Source organism: Perca flavescens, chromosome 13 (assembly GCF_004354835.1).
Source record: "Perca flavescens isolate YP-PL-M2 chromosome 13, PFLA_1.0, whole genome shotgun sequence".
Lineage (NCBI taxonomy): Eukaryota > Metazoa > Chordata > Actinopteri > Perciformes > Percidae > Perca > Perca flavescens.
In genome coordinates this window covers 6414379-6430501 of record NC_041343.1, presented here as the reverse complement: position 1 = coordinate 6430501, position 16123 = coordinate 6414379, and the positions used below count along the sequence as shown (strand labels likewise).

Sequence of the window (16123 nt, the reverse complement as noted above, 5' to 3'; positions counted from 1 at the left end):
AGTAGGCCTATCTGGTTCATACAAAATACCAGAGATTCCAGATTTCCCTTGTTTAATTTATCGTAATTCACAAACTCAAGCATTGATGTTATAGCTTTTAAAGATTTATTAAATCATGTTTAATTGTGCAATGCATACAATAAAACACAGTGTCTAAATAACAAGTAGTTTTTGCCTACAGGATTATTATACTATTTCATAGTGTAGGCTATTTCTATGTATTCCCATGCAGATTTCTACAGAAAAGCCTCTTCAACCTACTCCAGATTAGTTAGCTGGTATTGGTGTGTGTGTGTGTGTGTGTGCGTGTGTGCGTGCGTGCATGCTTGATTGCGTGTCTGTGTGTGCGTATTTTTGGTCTGTGTTTCTTTAGTTGCAATCCATCCAGTCATGGTTTAACAGATTGCGAATCACTCTTCTCCGTGTGTAGTGGTACTCAGTCTGGGTGGATCCATATGAAAAGTACAGGTTACCTGGAAGGGGGGATGCATCATTGGTATCTTCCCAAACTAGTAATGATAATGTTACTGTGAAGGGACTAACCTTTGACTGTTACCTACCTTGGTTCTCAAAAGCAGCATCCACTCTTAAGCCAATCCCAGGGAACTCAACGCTAATTAATTTTGGGTACCCATCATCCATTCTGCCCATCCTTTCATTGTAGCTATATGAGGAGAATGGAGAGGTGTTCATCAACATGTGGTATCTGTCAGGACTGATCCTAGATGTTCATGGCTATCGACATTACTCACCTCCAGTATCTGTTATTCACAAAGAGGAGGGTTTTGCTTGTGATTGACACATGGACGGCAGCATCTACCTTGATGACAGATGGAGGGAAGCCAAAGTCGCTGAGAGGTTTGGGATAACCAGGTAGGACAGTGTTTCCTCTGATCCCCCAATAATGATTCCCTGTGACGTGAAAAGGTAGAGTTATCTTCCCAACTGGTCCCAGCATTTATTTAAAACTTTTAGTCATTTTAATTCACCAAAAAAAGAACGAAAAAAAAAATCATTTGTGGATTATTAACTACCAACTTAATTTTGTACCTTCAAATAAAATGACAGTATTGCTTTTTGTATTCTCGTAAGCAGCATCAACTTTGCTGATTCCAGGCCAGACAGACTGTATTTTCTTCATTCTGATGCCGCCCCAGGAGCTTCTCCTCATCCAGAAATATCTGACAAAGAAACACAATATTCCATGAAAAGCTGACAGTGGTCACATACTGAGAGAAAAAAAAAACTTACAGAAAATAACAGCTCTATCTAATGGAGTAGCATGTTTTTTTTTGTGAAACTCAAATGACAAAATCAAACATAAATGTCTTACCCATCCTTGAAGAAGTAGAGACTGCTCTGAATCGAGGTTGCAGCATCAAAAACCAGGTTCCTGTTGCACCTATCTGGAGTAGGTTCTGATGTGGGTTTAGGATTTGGTTCAGGTCTAGGTTTAGTCGTTGGTTGAGCTGATGCTGCTCTGACTCCTTTGAGAGGCAAAACACCAAGAAATGATACTGGTAAAGATTGAGTTTCGTTTCATGAAAAGTGCTCTGTTTCCAAAATATAACACCCTCATAAGTTGCAGAAATCGGTCTTTGAATTAGTTGGGCTCTCACCGTAGATAGCCTGTACTCCCTGTCGGTCATCATCTGGTAGCACATAGCCCTCTGTGTTCACATACTGGTAGGTGGGATACAACAGGGCTGTCTGGACCTTAGAGTGGGCCAACCCCAGTGCATGACCAAACTCATGGGCTGCCACCAAGAACAGGTTGGCTCCTGCAGATACACACTTATAAAGTTACAGTGGGTAGCCTACATAATCAGCTGAAGCATAACATCACCTAAATAGCAATGTTTCCTTTATGTCAGCACCTGCTGCAGTTAGAGTCCAGTTTTCATCTTCATCAAAATGGGTGTCACCACCAATGCCCTCTCCAGGGGCGAATGCATGGGCCAAGACTCCGTTCTTCCCATCGAATGGAGAAAAATCTCCATGGTCTGGTTTTGAGAGGAGAAGAATATATAGTCAACACTAGATCCGACATTTTCTCAAAGGCACTGAAGGCACTGCATTACCTTGAGCCTTGAACGTGATCATGATGTCAGCTGTGCCGCTGGGGATGTGCTTAAAATCCAGAGGAATGACGTCACTGTAGAGTTTCAGAGCCTTGGCTATGGCGGCATCCACATCCCTTTGACTCAGGTCTGGTGTGTAGTCAATTATCCTACGGCGGTGTGAGAGTGAAAATGGTTTACAAATCTCTTAACAGGAGCTTTAATAATTATTATTATAATAATAATATTAATAACAATAATAATGTACTTTATGTGTCTCTTTGGGAATATTCTGGTTTTCATTATGTTGTTATTTTTGGGATTTACAGAGAATAAGGATTACCAATGCACTTTAACCGCAGTGTAGTTTTGACTATCATGTGCTTACCTAAATCCTGAACCCAAACACCTGAGCACAGACTGAAAACCATGTCAGCCTGACAATACTGCAGTAGAGCCTGTGTGTGTGTGTGTGTGTGTGTGTGTGTGTGTGTGTGTGTGTGTGTGTGTGTGGGTATGTGTGTGTGTGTGTGTGTGTGTGCGTGTTATGTGTTAAATTCCTCCCCTGACTTTGGTAGGATGGCAGCACTGTCTTATCATTCAGCTGTTACGTGTTACTGTTATGAGTTGAACTACTACTCTGCCTGAGACAAGTTATGACCTACTGCTGTTTTGTTGGACACTGACCCGAACGACGTCTGTCTCAACTTAACACATACACAAATTCTACCACACACACGCGCACACATGCATTAAATGTGGAGAGATGTCAGAATGATGGGTCGCTGCAGCACAGCACCCTGAGAAGTTAAGGCTTTGGTGCCTCGCTCAAGGGCATCTAAGCAGTGACCCAGGAGGTGAACTGGCACCTCTCCAACTACCAGTCCTCACTCCATACCTGGTCGGTCCGGGGCTTGAACCCTCCGGTTCCCAAGCCAAGTCCCTACAGCCTGAGCTACAGCCTGCCCCATGCTTTATGTTTGGATGAAGGGCTTGCAGAGACTTGTTGCTCTCTTTTCTGACATGGAGAACTAGTATAGTACCTGTATGTAACCACAGCCTTGTTCCACTTTGGTCGACCGTCAAAGTGGCCATATGCGCTCACGTCTGTGAAACCACAGCGGGGGCGAGCCATCACTTCCAGGGTGCTGGCGTCCAACTGCCCCGACACCTCTAGGCCAAAATACTCCTGCATTTTTCTGAGAGTGCCTTCGAAGGAATCTAGAGAGCTGCGCCACACGCTGTTGGGGGCACTGACTCCCACTTCAGAGAAAAACTGAGACAGATAGACCTGGACACAGAAGAAACAGGAGGGACCCTGTTAAGTTAACTTTTTTTTTAATATAATAAAATAATTCTAACTTACTTCTTGAACTGCTCGGACTTCTTGAACTTAGATAGATATAGATATACAATATAATCACTTACTCTTATATTTCCAGTAAATCTGAAAATATACCCTATACATAGTTAATCTGCCCTGACAATCTGTCGTCGCTTATTTGCTGGTTGAAATTGTTCATCACGGAAAATATTTCTGTTAACCACAATAATCATTTAAAAATTCTGTCTGGTGTGATGTGTAGCACAGGCAGTTGTTCAAACAAATGTCAGGCTGTAAAGCTGACTTTAAATGCCTTTAGTAGGATATTCATATTTCTGAAAATGGGAAGTACATTTTTACTTTTTAATGATACATTTAATAAAGGTTTAACTTTATTGTTTGACAATTTTGAAAGAGCATTGATCTTACAGAATCACCTCCTTAATATTGACAGGTTAAATAACTCCAACAAACAGTGCAGTATTTGAACATTTAGAACCCCTCATGATTACCTGGGCTTCCGAGAGCTCTTCTTGACTGGGTGAAGTGGTGGGCACCGCTCCACAGAGCGCTACGATCACAACAATTGTCACCGTTTTAACAGCCAGCGCACCTTCCATGATTCCTTTTTGTCTACTGCAGAGAAAAAGAAGGAATAACTCCGTCTATTTTACTTTTTCTTCCTCTCAGGTTCTGCTCAGACGTAGAGTTGGAACGCACTAGTTGGTTATTTCCTGAAACAGTCAATTTCAGTGTTTTGGTTGGGGGATAAAGAGCACAGGAAGATCTAGATGGGGCAATAAAACATTCCTGCAAATGTTTGAACAGGCTTGTTTAGAACATCAGGGGAGAGATGAAGTGCAGTGATAGGAGAGGGAGTCGGGGGAGGAAGAGGTAAGGTGAGGTCAACAGCTAAAGAACTTGCATGAACATGATGTAGATCAGAAGATCAGGCCTGTTTCATGAAGTTGTTGGAGACTCAACTGTATTGTTTTACTACTGTTCCTTTTTGCTCATCCCCTCACTTGTACAGATTTGTCTTACTCGCAAAAAAACGTTTTGAGAGCATAGCTAGTTTTCCCCTTTGAGTTCTTTACTTATTAGTTGTTTGCTTATAACCTGTTAAATTATGAAAATGCAGAATTAAAGATCTGGGGAGCAAAATGCAATGTCCTGTCACCCTTTCTTTGAAATTGTATATCCATGTGGGGCAAATATCAAACATTTAGAGCAGCATTAACAATTGGAAAAAAATTGAATAATTGAAAAAAGAAAAAAAAAGAAAAAACATTCTTCACTTCAACTAAAAGGCAACAGGCCTAGTGTAGACTCCTACAGCATCTAACCACAGTCTGATTATCAGTTTATCAAAAGTGACTCTTAATACATATTTCCATTTTTTTGCAAGCAATGAGCTTCCTGTTCTTTTATATATCGTGACCCTGAGCCTGCTCACTGCATTTGTGGTGGATGTTTGTGAGCTTACTGTATTTATCAACATTAAACACCTGATGCTGATTTTATAGAAATGGTTTTTTTTGTGTGTTCATTGTATAGATTCAACCCTCTCAGAAAAGAATGTTCACATACAATGAAAACAGTAAACAAGTTGAACTATCAACTTACCATTTATTATTGATGGTTATTATAAAAGGTTACCAATATCATTAGATTGCAGATATACAGTAAAGCACAGCAGCAATATAACCAGCAGTAATAGGCCCAATGCTATGGACTTGTTTGATTAGTCTAATCAGAGGCCATCAGGAGCTTCCTGACAGTATGACCCTCTGATTAAACCTTTGACTAAATATACGATTTCCAAGACGTATATTTATTTGTACATATACAAATAACCGACATACGTACAATATCTAAAAAATAATATCAGTATTTATATACTGCATGTTTGCGAAATGCATTTGATACAATTAAATGTTGAAAATATACTATTTTGAATAATAGATTTTTACTTAACACTGCATTTTGAATAATAGATTTTTACTTAACACTGCTGGTGTACATTCATTCTCATTCAGAGTGGCCACATAAACAGCTTGGCCAGTAAACTGCTCTAGAAGTTAGAGCAGCGCAGGAAGTAGCTGTTCCTCAGCACCCGGAACAACCTCCCGGTCCTCAGGCTGTACTCAAACATGTATGGTCCGCTGTAGATGTAAGTATAACCTGTAGAACAGAGACTCAAAGTTAGTGCCTGTGCTCGGAATAGTAACATTTTGGGAAACATGCTTAGTGATTTGCTTGCCCAGAATTAGATGAAAAGATTAATACCATTCCCATGTCCATTCATTGCATATGAGGTTAGGTTAGTTTAGCTTAGCTTAGCATAGCATAAAGGCAGATCAGCAGGGAAAACAGTTAGCCTGGCTCTGTCAAAAGGTAACTAAATGTGCTTCATGTTTTACAGACAGAATTAAATGTAACTTCTTATGTACAGTAACTGTCAGTAAGAAAGCTAAAAAGTGCATTCCCCAAAATGTCACTTTTCTTTTAAAAGCAACACTAAGTAACTTTTCACCCTACAGGTTGGAAGCGGAATTGTCCATTACATTACATTGTGCAAGTTTGCCAGATCGGGTAGCGGATCTCTAGTTCAAATGAACTGGACAATGTCATGTAATGGACAATTCCGCTTCCAACCTGTAGGAGGACCGAAGCGGGAAAAGTTACATAGGCTACGTTCAGACTGCATGCAAAAATGGCCCAAATCCGATTTTTTGGGGGGGTCTAGTGACCAGGTCAGACTTCTTCAGAAGTAGTGTGAATACTCAAATCTAGCCCAGACCTGATTCAGGCCACTTCCGTAAGTGGTCATGAATCGATGTCAGCAACCCACCCGTCTTGAAACACGGACCAAGGAGTCTACGCTCGCACGAGTCAGAGGATCGTCCCATGGCGCAATGAAAGTGAGGGCTGGTGCGCACTAAGGTGGGATCCCGGTCCCTTGTGGTCTGGCGTACCACCGGCCCATCCCCCCATGACCATGTGCGATATGACCCGAAAGATGGTGAACTATGCCTGGGCAGGGCGAAGCCATAGGAAACTCTGGGGGAGGCCTGTAGCGCTCCTGACGTGTAAATCGGTCGTCAGCCACAACCCCGCAAAAGGCCAAAATAGCCAATTTGTCTCTCTTTCTCTTCATTCTTCTCCTCTTCAGCACCTCCTCATTAATGTTATGGCTGCCAAACATTTTGAAATAAAAGCGAAAATGTTTACTTCCTCCATAACCTCCCTAACTTTAGTGCAACAGCGTGCTGCGTCTGATGTCATTGTTCTTTTGCGCATGCGGGTCAGTACGAAACCGCAAACAGTTCACACTGGAATCTGATACAGGCCACATTTTAAAAGGTCATGTGAACAGCAAAAAAAAGTAACAAATCTGAATTAGCCATTAAGACTTGCGGTGTGAACGTAGCCATAGTGTTTAAAGACTTAAATGATTAGAGGAAGAGGAAGTATTGAAGGATTCATTAATTTGACAGAAAAACATCTCATTTCAGTTGTTTTGACTTGGAATTCTCAGGTCAGCTTTGAATGCTACTCACCTCTGTACTGGAGAGCTGCAGTCACCTTGCCGGTCAGGCCGGAGAATGTCTGATCCACTCGCTTGGGGAATCCTTGGTCCATGGTCTTTCTGGTCTCATCATAACTGAGGAAACATAGACAGTAATTAGATACAGTCAATAAGGATAAAGGGTTAAGAATAGCTCATACTGAAATCAGAAATTATGGGTTAGCACCTGTAGTAAGAGCGGTCTACAAAGAACAGAGTCTTGCCGGATTCCACATCATAGAGGGCCGCATCGATTTTCTTCACACTTCTGGGCAGACCAAAACTGGAAAGTGTTTTGGGATAGCCACGCACACGATTATAGCCAGCGAAGGCCCACACTCTACGATCTGCAGGCAGGAAATGAAAAAAATGAAATCAGAATTTGAATTAGGTCAACTTTGAAATGGTGTCAGATTGGAGCCTTGTGTAGGAAATCTGTGTATCATGCTTTCTTTTAAAATTCAATCGGGAATCCAAAATCGGAAAAGGAAATAATTTGGTATGTCGTAATTCATTTATGAATGCAACAAAACAAAAAACCCAAAATAACAGCTTGTTTTTTGTACTTTGATTTTTGATTTTTGTTTTTATGTTTAAAATGGAAAAGAAAACATGGGCCACGGACCAGATTAGAATTTTTATCTTTGATGTGTCTGAATTGTGTGACCAGGAAGTTGCTGACTTCGTTGTGTGTTGCACTTGATAAACTTGCACCAAATACACACACAGTACCTGATTTAAAGTAATTTTATGAGCTTGAATATCAATAAGTATTTTGGAAAATGTCACATTTAAAGTCTTCAATTGTGTGAAAAGATAGACTTTTACAAGGCACAGAAATATAATGTTGCCAGGTATCAGACTTGTGAATAATTGAGAAATGAATAACAAAATAACGAATGGTTTTGTTAATTTTCCGATTTTGGATTCCCAGTTGAATATGAAAAGAACGAATGATACACATATATTAGGAGAACACATACCTTTAAAGAGAAAGACTCTGTCTGACTGTTGGCTTTCATAAGCAGCGTCGATGTGGGTGGGGGCTTTGGGCCAGAAGTTTGTGATGAGACTTAGCTGAGGTGTATTGCTCTGAGGGAAGCTCCGCCAGAAGAAGCTGAGAACACACAAGAACAATTTGTACATAAACCCGGCCACTTGTGGTGAGAAACAATCCTAATAGGCAGAGCCATTTCTTCCTACAGGCAGTTTATGCAGATGCATGGGGGCCCCGCAGCCACTAGGGGGCCCCAAAGCTGCAAGTTCAGCCCATTCAGCCTCAACATATTTAGGGAGAAATAAAATAACCGGTCTTTACTTGCAGCCACTAGCAAGTATCCTTCTTTGTTCTAAACATTTTAAAATAAACCTGTTTGAGGAAAATCCTACATCTGTTGCATTTATTGAAATAGAGGAGCCTCACTGCTAACTTTTTTATGATCATTTTCTGTAGGTTTAAATTGCTTAGGTCAACTTGAGATGTTTAATTTGAATTTTGAGAGAGGTTTTTGTGAATCTAGCCTGTTCTCCTCCTAAAGTGCAACAGATTGATGCATCTCCATGGATCAACTTGAATCCCTCCATCATAATTTAAAAAAACAGGGGCCTCCAAACAGCATCTTGCATAGGATCCGCCAAAAGCTAGAAACAGCCCAGCTAATAGGCTTTGGATGCCGATGTTTGAGCATTCGGCTGTGCAGTAAGTCTGATACCTGTCCTTGAAGAAGAGCATCTCTCCTCGCAGGGTGGCGACAGCATCCAAGACCATGGTTGAATCACAGACATCAGGGGTGGTGGGGGGCTGAGGTTTATCTACAGAGGGATCCTTTACAGAGTTTCTACCTGGAGGATGAATGAGTCACCAAGTATTTAGAAAGCCCTGCATCACATTGCAACAAAGTCCAAACAGTTGAGTAGCATCACCAAAGATTGTGCAAAAGATTGCCAGAGATTTTGGTCAGGTGCTATGTGTGCAAACAGGCATGGATGATCCAGCCCGTTAGTACTAACCATAGAGAGACTGGATGCCGTTGACATCATCCCGGGGCAGAACAAAGGTGTCTGGGTTTCTGTATGAGTACACAGGGTACATGAGAGCACCAGGATCATCAGAGTGAGACAAGCCCAGGGAGTGGCCAAACTCATGGGCAGCCACCAGGAAGAGGATGTAGCCTACAGCAGGAAACACAGAAGTACAGGTTCATGTTCAGGCTACTTTTATTTATACCCATAGATATGGTAAGGAGATTTGTTTTGCCGTAAGAATATAACATCCACTTTTACTATGAAAACATACAAAAAACCTTTAAGTACTTAGAATCTGATAAAAAAATATCCAGGGTTCCACCAACACACAGAGAGAGAGAGCGAAAGAAAGAAAGAAAGAAAGAAAGAAAGAAAGAAAGAAAGAAAGAAAGAAAGAAAGAAAGAAAGAAAGAAAGAGAGAGAAATGAATATAAATAAGTGAAATAAAAAGCATTTAAATATATATTCTCTGGAATATAATCAAGATAATAGCAAGTTTAAAACTGTCATGTTTGTGCAAATATAGCTACAGCTTGTTCTGCTCAGTTATGGCAGCAGGAACAAAGCTATTTTTGTATCACTTTGTCATGCACCTTGGGACTAGAAACCTTCATCCAGAGGGAAGAGAAGAAGCTTAAAATCCCTGTGCAAAGGCTGGGAGTCATCATTTAAAATAGTGGTGGCTATCCTCTGTACTATTTGGTACACAGGGACGCTGGGTAAAGCTGTGGCTCCCCAATCAGCCGCCTGGATCTGTTAACTGATTATCTGATTCAACAAATTCCTCGCCTTTAAAGGATGTGTGACCAAACCGTGACACCAAGGAAAAGCACAGGTTAGTTACAGCTCCTCTCTATGATTATAGCATGTCAGAACATACACTGACAGAGCATTAGTGAGTAAAAGAGACACTATGCTGTGCATACATAACAAACTCACCTCTGTTGGAGCGAAAAGTGAAGTGCTCATCGTCATCGAAATGAGCGTCTCCTCCAATGCCAGTGCCCGGGGCGAAGGCATGGGCAAGAGTGCCATCAGGGCCATCAAAGGGGTAAAAGTCACCATGTGCTGTTAACAAGAACATACTCATGTCAGGCTTTGCAAACTATAGAAAACAAGTACCTACTTCTGCTATGAAATCTACTTTCTAATGTTTTCTCCTTCACTAAAAGCAACAAATCAGGACTGGGGGACCCAAATGCATCATTGCTATTTGTACCTCACAACACCAAAATATGTCTTATGTGTAGCCAAGGTTATTTGTGGGAGAGCTAATATAAAACAGCTTTTTCAACACCCATTTCACCCCTTAACACATGGTAAAGATGGCTACAAGCACTGGCATGCCACCAGTGGAATGCTTGTTGTCTCTTTGTTACGTTGACTGATACACATTATGTAACTGCACTGCAATCATTGTCAGTAATTAAGGGATTTATCACTAAAATATGCACCACAGTATGTGCTACAATAGAGGGGTCAACAAGCGCTCTAAGATATTTACCATAACAAATCAAACACATCCTGGAAAACAGATACTTCACACTAATAACTATACAGCTGTTCTGAATATTAATGACATTTTGGAACAGAGGCGGAACCAGACGTGTGGGTTGAGTCCAGACCCGGCAGGGAGAATTTCTTTCTCCCATTTATGGCACCATATGCACTAATTTTCAAGATATTTTCAAAGTATGCCTAAAAATCTGTACATCATTTGGAAAAACATGATAGTTGCCAAGGAAAGAAATCATCCTGTAGAGAACAACATCCTGTTTTTTATCAAACTGTCATAATTATTAAGACCAAAACACAGCAAATATTGAGGATTTGACTTCATTGGGAAACCAATTTTTGTTTTAGTTTTCCTATGCTGGAGTAGAGTTCACAGAATAGCGATATTTCCCCAGTAATGAAACTTTAGCTCAATTGATTTGCCGGTCCAGCCAGAGAGACGGAGGGGAAAAGACAAAAAGTTGAAGGTATTTTCAGACCCTCAAAGATTCAGGGCTTTGGGGATGTAGTAAAAAAAAGCCACCCCAATGCCCCAACTCACACTCAACCTGTTTTTGAGCTATGTTTACTTGAGTATTTAAATGGTATGCTACTTTATACTTTTAGTCCAAAATGTGTCACAGGGAAATATCCTATTTAAACTTCACTACATTTATTTACATTTATATTACTGATTATTACTAGATTAAGATTTTGCATGATAGGATCTGAGTACTTCTTCCACCACTGAAAGCTATTAAGCACTCACCTTGGCGGCCAAAGGAGATCATGATGTCAGCGGTGCCACTGTGGATTCTTGTGAATCTCAGAGGAGTGACTTTGGCCCAAACCTGCAGCGCTTTCTCTACGGAGTCATCTACCTCTGGCGCAGACATGTCAGGTGTGTAGTTCACTATCCTGTAGGACAGAAAAATATACTTAAATAATTAACGACATGACATGCCTACATTAAGTTTCTCTCACACATTTTCTCTTCAGATCAGTCACCTGTAGGTAATTCTGTTTTTCTCCCACTTGAGGTTTTTTCCAAACGTGGAGAAACTGGCAATGTTGGTGTCTGGGACGCCACAGCGGGGCTTCTTCATCATCGTCATGGTGTCAGCATCCAGAGTCCCGGTGATATGGAGGCCAAAGAATCTCTGCATCTCACTCAGCTTACTGCTCACCGCGCTGACCCCCCGTCTGCTAGTGGGACCTTTCTCCTCTGTTAGGTTGAAGAATCTTTTCAGGTAGCTCTGTAAAAGAAGATGAGAACACTTATTGGTCAGTAATGATCTTCAGAACATGTTGAAAAACAATAGTTCCACCCAATGCACATCTTGAACACATGCTAAATGCAAAATAGTAAGAGCGCATGCAAGACGAAGTAAACATACATACCTCTGCATCATGTTCATCTTGCTCAGTGACTTGTGATACAGGCACGCAGTAAACTGCCACCGCCAGGCTCAGGATGATACACAGACTGCAAGACCTCATGCTTCCTCTTTGAATGCCACTTGTGTTTCTGTGCTGGAAATCAGCTGTTATATAGGCTGAGGAGTGGGCGTGTTGAGCAACTACCTTCCTGAGTCAGTGACTCAAGAAGTTTTCCATATATATATGACAGGAGAAGATTGCTATGACTTCTCAGCCACCCCCCTAAAAAAATCCCCAAAACAAGACTTTATTTATGATGACTTCTCAGCCAACCCCCTAAAGAATTCCCCAAAACAAGACTTTATTTACAACGTGATGCCCATACCGAAACAACCGATTTTCAAAATATATAATATATCAAATATTTTAGGTACAAACTGCATAAATAAAATAAGTGATATGGAAGGGATACTCATACATTTAATATAGTATCTGGGCAATTTAACAGGAGGAGCTGGCTAATGTACCACATTTCCTAATTTCATTGTCTGTTGGTAAAGCTTATATTTTGAGTGATATTCTATATTCTAGGTCTTTAATCACAAACTTCTTCTTTAACCCTCGGGCTAGCGTTGCTGCTGAAAAGACAGTGACGTGCTTTGTGAGAAAACACTGACAAGCTGCATCATGTCATGAACAAGTCCTTTTGATGATCCATGCCACAGATCCCTCATCATGCTGTCCAAAATTACTCAACAACCACTTCCCAACAGCTAAACAGCTGCAGCAATAAGGTTAATAGCTGTCAGTCAATGTTTATAACTTCAGATAGATCAGTGGTTCCCAACCTGGGGTCCAGGCACCCCTCAGGGGGGCAGCAAAGATCACAGGGGGGGGGCCTTCTTTAGGGGGGAAGTCTTTATCTGGTTTGAGGTTGAGGTAAAAAAAAATATTTGCACATGTTAAACAAATTATGATAATACACTAGAATATATAATGTATACAAAAGTCTGTATGAAAACTATATATTTTGTTCTTGCTTAAAATTGGAGACAGGCTACTTAGTAGGCCAAACCTCCAGGACCTCTTAACCTATGACCCTTGCTGTCATTAGGTCAGCTGCTAGCTGCTAGCATCCTTGTCTTTCCTGCCGCCACGGCATTACTATTTCATGTATGAAACATGGCGGAGAAACGTAAGCGTGCTAATAACTCCTCTTTATCAAAAAAGAAAGTAAGGCTCTATCTCGAGAGTTACCTCAACTTTGGTTTCAGGGGGGGGAGCTCAGCTTTTCTTAGACATGAGTAGGTTGGGAACCACAGAGATAGATCATAGATTTTATAATTACATTAAGGTCAATTTGTTCTGTGACATACTGTCGGGGGCTGTAACATCCAAAGGACCTAACTATTTTACAAGAGAGAAGTTTCCTTAGGTCAACAAGATTTTCTTTATAACATCCGTAAAATCAATTTTAATATGTATTTATGCATCTGTTTATGTAAGATTTGTACATTATTGGATGGGTGGAAACCTACATTGCAGTTGTTGTTTCCTAAGGCTGGACACCGGGAGGAGCTGTATGTCTTGGTGGTGCAACTTATGTCTCTGGGATATCGACACAGCAAACAGACAATGAGGATGAAAGCGTTGCAATAGAGGAGCAAAATCGAAGGCATTTTAAATATATCGTCGCTGTCGGGTGAAAACCTTGAATGTCCAAAACTGTTTTCAGGAAATGAAAAAAAAGGCCAGTTTAACAACATTTGAATGAGCCATTTCCCATAGACGGAAGTTAGACAACATTTCCTCGTCACTATTTGAAAAACCCACATACAGACTAAACAGTGACCAACAACACTGATTCATGATTTTTTTATAAGCGACCAAATATGGAGATACAAGGTTTCTGCTTAACAGCAACAATATACATTTATAATTTTTAATGCTGCAAAATGTAACTCTTAATGTGACCAATTGATGTCTGTGCTGCATATATATATATATATATATATATATATATATAAACACTAAAATCTACTTCTCCGTTTTAAAAGTGGATTATTAAATTGTCAGTGTGATATGACTATCTATTTCAGGGACTATCATTAAAGTAGTTATCACTTTTTACCAACCCCTCCATTATTCATCAGTGAGCAGGATATTATTAGACATGTCATTACTGAAGGATTTAGATCACACTCCCACACAAACAGGATTCTCTGGCCACTTGGCAGCATTACATATATCTGAGATAAATTAGCATATTTGGTTCCAAAGAGCATAGACCACAAACCTACACTGGAATTGTATTTCAAAGTACGGAACATGTTTTATTGTAATTATTTCTGAATATACATGGACCTAATTCATGCATTACATTCACAAACTCACAGAAGGTTAAGTCAGGCTTCATGAAATGTGTGATGTACCAGAAAAAGTTAGGTGTTAAACTGTTACAGCCAGCAACCAAAAGTCATGTCATGCTATCAATTATAACAACAACAAATTCACTGGTTTTGTCTTGGATAAGACACCTTCATTATGTGAATGAACCACACCTGCTGTTTCCTGAGGTACATTTTCAGCTGTTGGTGGTACTGTAAATCTGTTGAAACCCAAACCCCTCAGAGACACTTCTTCCCACTTTTTAAAAGTAAAATCCAAATTTTAAATGCAATGACAATAAAGGCATTCATTCATTCATTCATTCATTCATCTAAAATACAAACCGGGAGAGTGCCGCCTGGTGGCACTTTAACAACGTCGTAGTAAATGAATTAAAATAGTAAGAAACTAAACCAAGGCAAAACAGCAGCTGACAACCTACAAGTCAGAAAACATTTACATGTTAAAAACAGGTTTAATGGGGCGGCCTCTAGCTCACCCAGTAAGAGCGTGCGCCCCATGTAGGCTGAGTCCTTTGCAGCAGCCTGGGTTCGAGTCCGACCTGCGGCCCTTTGCTGCGTGTCGTCCCCCATCCCTCTCCCACCTTTCCTGTCAATCTACTGTTAAATAAAGGGAACCCGCCCCGCCCCCCCATAAAATCTTAAAAAAAAAAACAGGTTTAATAACATTTACTTTCAGTAGTCATCACTTGCTGCTTGGTTATTCCTACCTTATACTATAAACTCAGTAGACCAAGAAATATATCACACCACTCCAGAGGCCTGTACTACGAAGCAAGATTTGGCATTAACGAGGTAACTTCAGGTTCAACTCAGGGTTTTCTGTATCAAAGAAAGAAAGAACGAAAGAAAAAGAGAGAGAATTATGTTTTTATATATTTTATTTGCTCTCACGATCGCTTCCCCTGCCAGGGTTGCAACTGAAATAATAGGCTAAAGCAACGACAGTTTATGGAAAGCACAAGTGTAATTATGGTCAGATCTTGCGCCTGCGATATTGATAAGCATTGTGATTTACGCATCTACATCTGGTATGCTTTTGCCAGCTTTCCTCCAGTTTTAGGAAGCAGTGACTGTATTGCATTTTCCCTGTAAAACCGTGTCTGTGTTCATATTTATGTAGAATTATAATTTGCTCTTCTTATATAAAACATGCGGCTCTGGCAGATGTTTGCGATTGGTCGTGCTGTGCAAAGACCACCTCTTTTATGTGAACACGCGCGCCGCTGGATTAGGAAACCCTGGGCTGATAGAACTAGTTGATAACCACCGTCGTGACACAGGTTATGTGGGACCGAGGTTGTTAGGGTTAGTGAAGCCGATTAACTGAAAGAAATATTGTGCTAATATGTTTTGCAATCAATGCAACTACTTTGTTAAATCAGTCCTGCTTTATCCACAGCCAGGATTAGAATGTAAAAAATCACTGAAAAAACATATGAATAAGGTTTTAGAAACGTGTAAAATGTGTATCATATGCGTAGACAAGAGGTAAGTTTCTTATATGTGAAAACGTATTTTGCCATGAACTTTATTCTGATTCATTTTCATTTCAGAGAAAGAAAAAAAGTCAAAAGAAGCTATAAACACATCACAATAGGTTAATGAATGTAGCGTATACAATGAAGCTCAGCGTAAGTTCTTTCAGGAAGACTTCAATAACGTTATCACATCTCTCCTAATTGATCAGCTGTTTTCTAGGCATTCACTTTTCAATTAAACCAATCAGATTCAGCCATGTATTTCACAAGCCAATCACAGCATGACATCCCTGCTTTAAATATGTTCTTTCCCCTGCAGTTGTCAGCTGTCATTTCAGGAATAGAGTGTGACCCACCTCCTCCCCTTCAACCCCCAGTCT

General features: G+C 40.4%; 2 protein-coding genes across 2 annotated transcripts; both read right to left on the bottom strand.

Moving 5' to 3' along the window:
• Nucleotides 1–310: 310 nt before the first annotated feature.
• mmp30 (matrix metallopeptidase 30) lies at nucleotides 311–4163 on the bottom strand. The gene is made up of 10 exons (XM_028595855.1): nucleotides 3897–4163; nucleotides 3104–3351; nucleotides 2082–2230; nucleotides 1878–2003; nucleotides 1620–1781; nucleotides 1334–1487; nucleotides 1051–1181; nucleotides 753–912; nucleotides 561–664; nucleotides 311–473 (listed from the first exon to the last, which is right to left on the bottom strand). The coding sequence occupies exons 1-10, from the start codon at nucleotides 4002–4004 to the stop codon at nucleotides 370–372; spliced, it is 1446 nt and encodes a 481-aa protein (XP_028451656.1). The 5' UTR covers nucleotides 4005–4163; the 3' UTR covers nucleotides 311–369.
• Nucleotides 4164–5399: 1236 nt separating this feature from the next.
• LOC114566803 (collagenase 3) lies at nucleotides 5400–12075 on the bottom strand. The gene is made up of 10 exons (XM_028595560.1): nucleotides 11876–12075; nucleotides 11483–11730; nucleotides 11244–11392; nucleotides 9920–10048; nucleotides 8966–9127; nucleotides 8668–8797; nucleotides 7939–8072; nucleotides 7143–7302; nucleotides 6948–7051; nucleotides 5400–5568 (listed from the first exon to the last, which is right to left on the bottom strand). Exons 1-10 carry the CDS (start codon nucleotides 11972–11974, stop codon nucleotides 5459–5461), a joined length of 1425 nt encoding a protein of 474 aa, XP_028451361.1. The 5' UTR covers nucleotides 11975–12075; the 3' UTR covers nucleotides 5400–5458.
• Between the last annotated feature and the right edge of the window lie 4048 nt (nucleotides 12076–16123).

Excerpts from the sequence above, each read along its gene's own strand:
- LOC114566803 (XM_028595560.1), bottom strand. The coding sequence starts at position 11,974 with ATGAGGTCTTGCAGTCTGTGTATCATCCTGAGCCTGGCGGTGGCAGTT. Across the intron at positions 9,128-9,919 it reads CACTTTTCGCTCCAACAGAG|GCTACATCCTCTTCCTGGTG; the intron begins GTGAGTTTGTTA and ends TTCCTGCTGTAG. Across the intron at positions 5,569-6,947 it reads TGCAGCTCTCCAGTACAGAG|GTTATACTTACATCTACAGC; the intron begins GTGAGTAGCATT and ends TCTGTTCTACAG.
- mmp30 (XM_028595855.1), bottom strand. The coding sequence starts at position 4,004 with ATGGAAGGTGCGCTGGCTGTTAAAACGGTGACAATTGTTGTGATCGTA. Across the intron at positions 2,231-3,103 it reads AAGGCTGTGGTTACATACAG|GATAATTGACTACACACCAG; the intron begins GTACTATACTAG and ends ACACCGCCGTAG. Across the intron at positions 913-1,050 it reads TACTGTCATTTTATTTGAAG|GGAATCATTATTGGGGGATC; the intron begins GTACAAAATTAA and ends TTCACGTCACAG.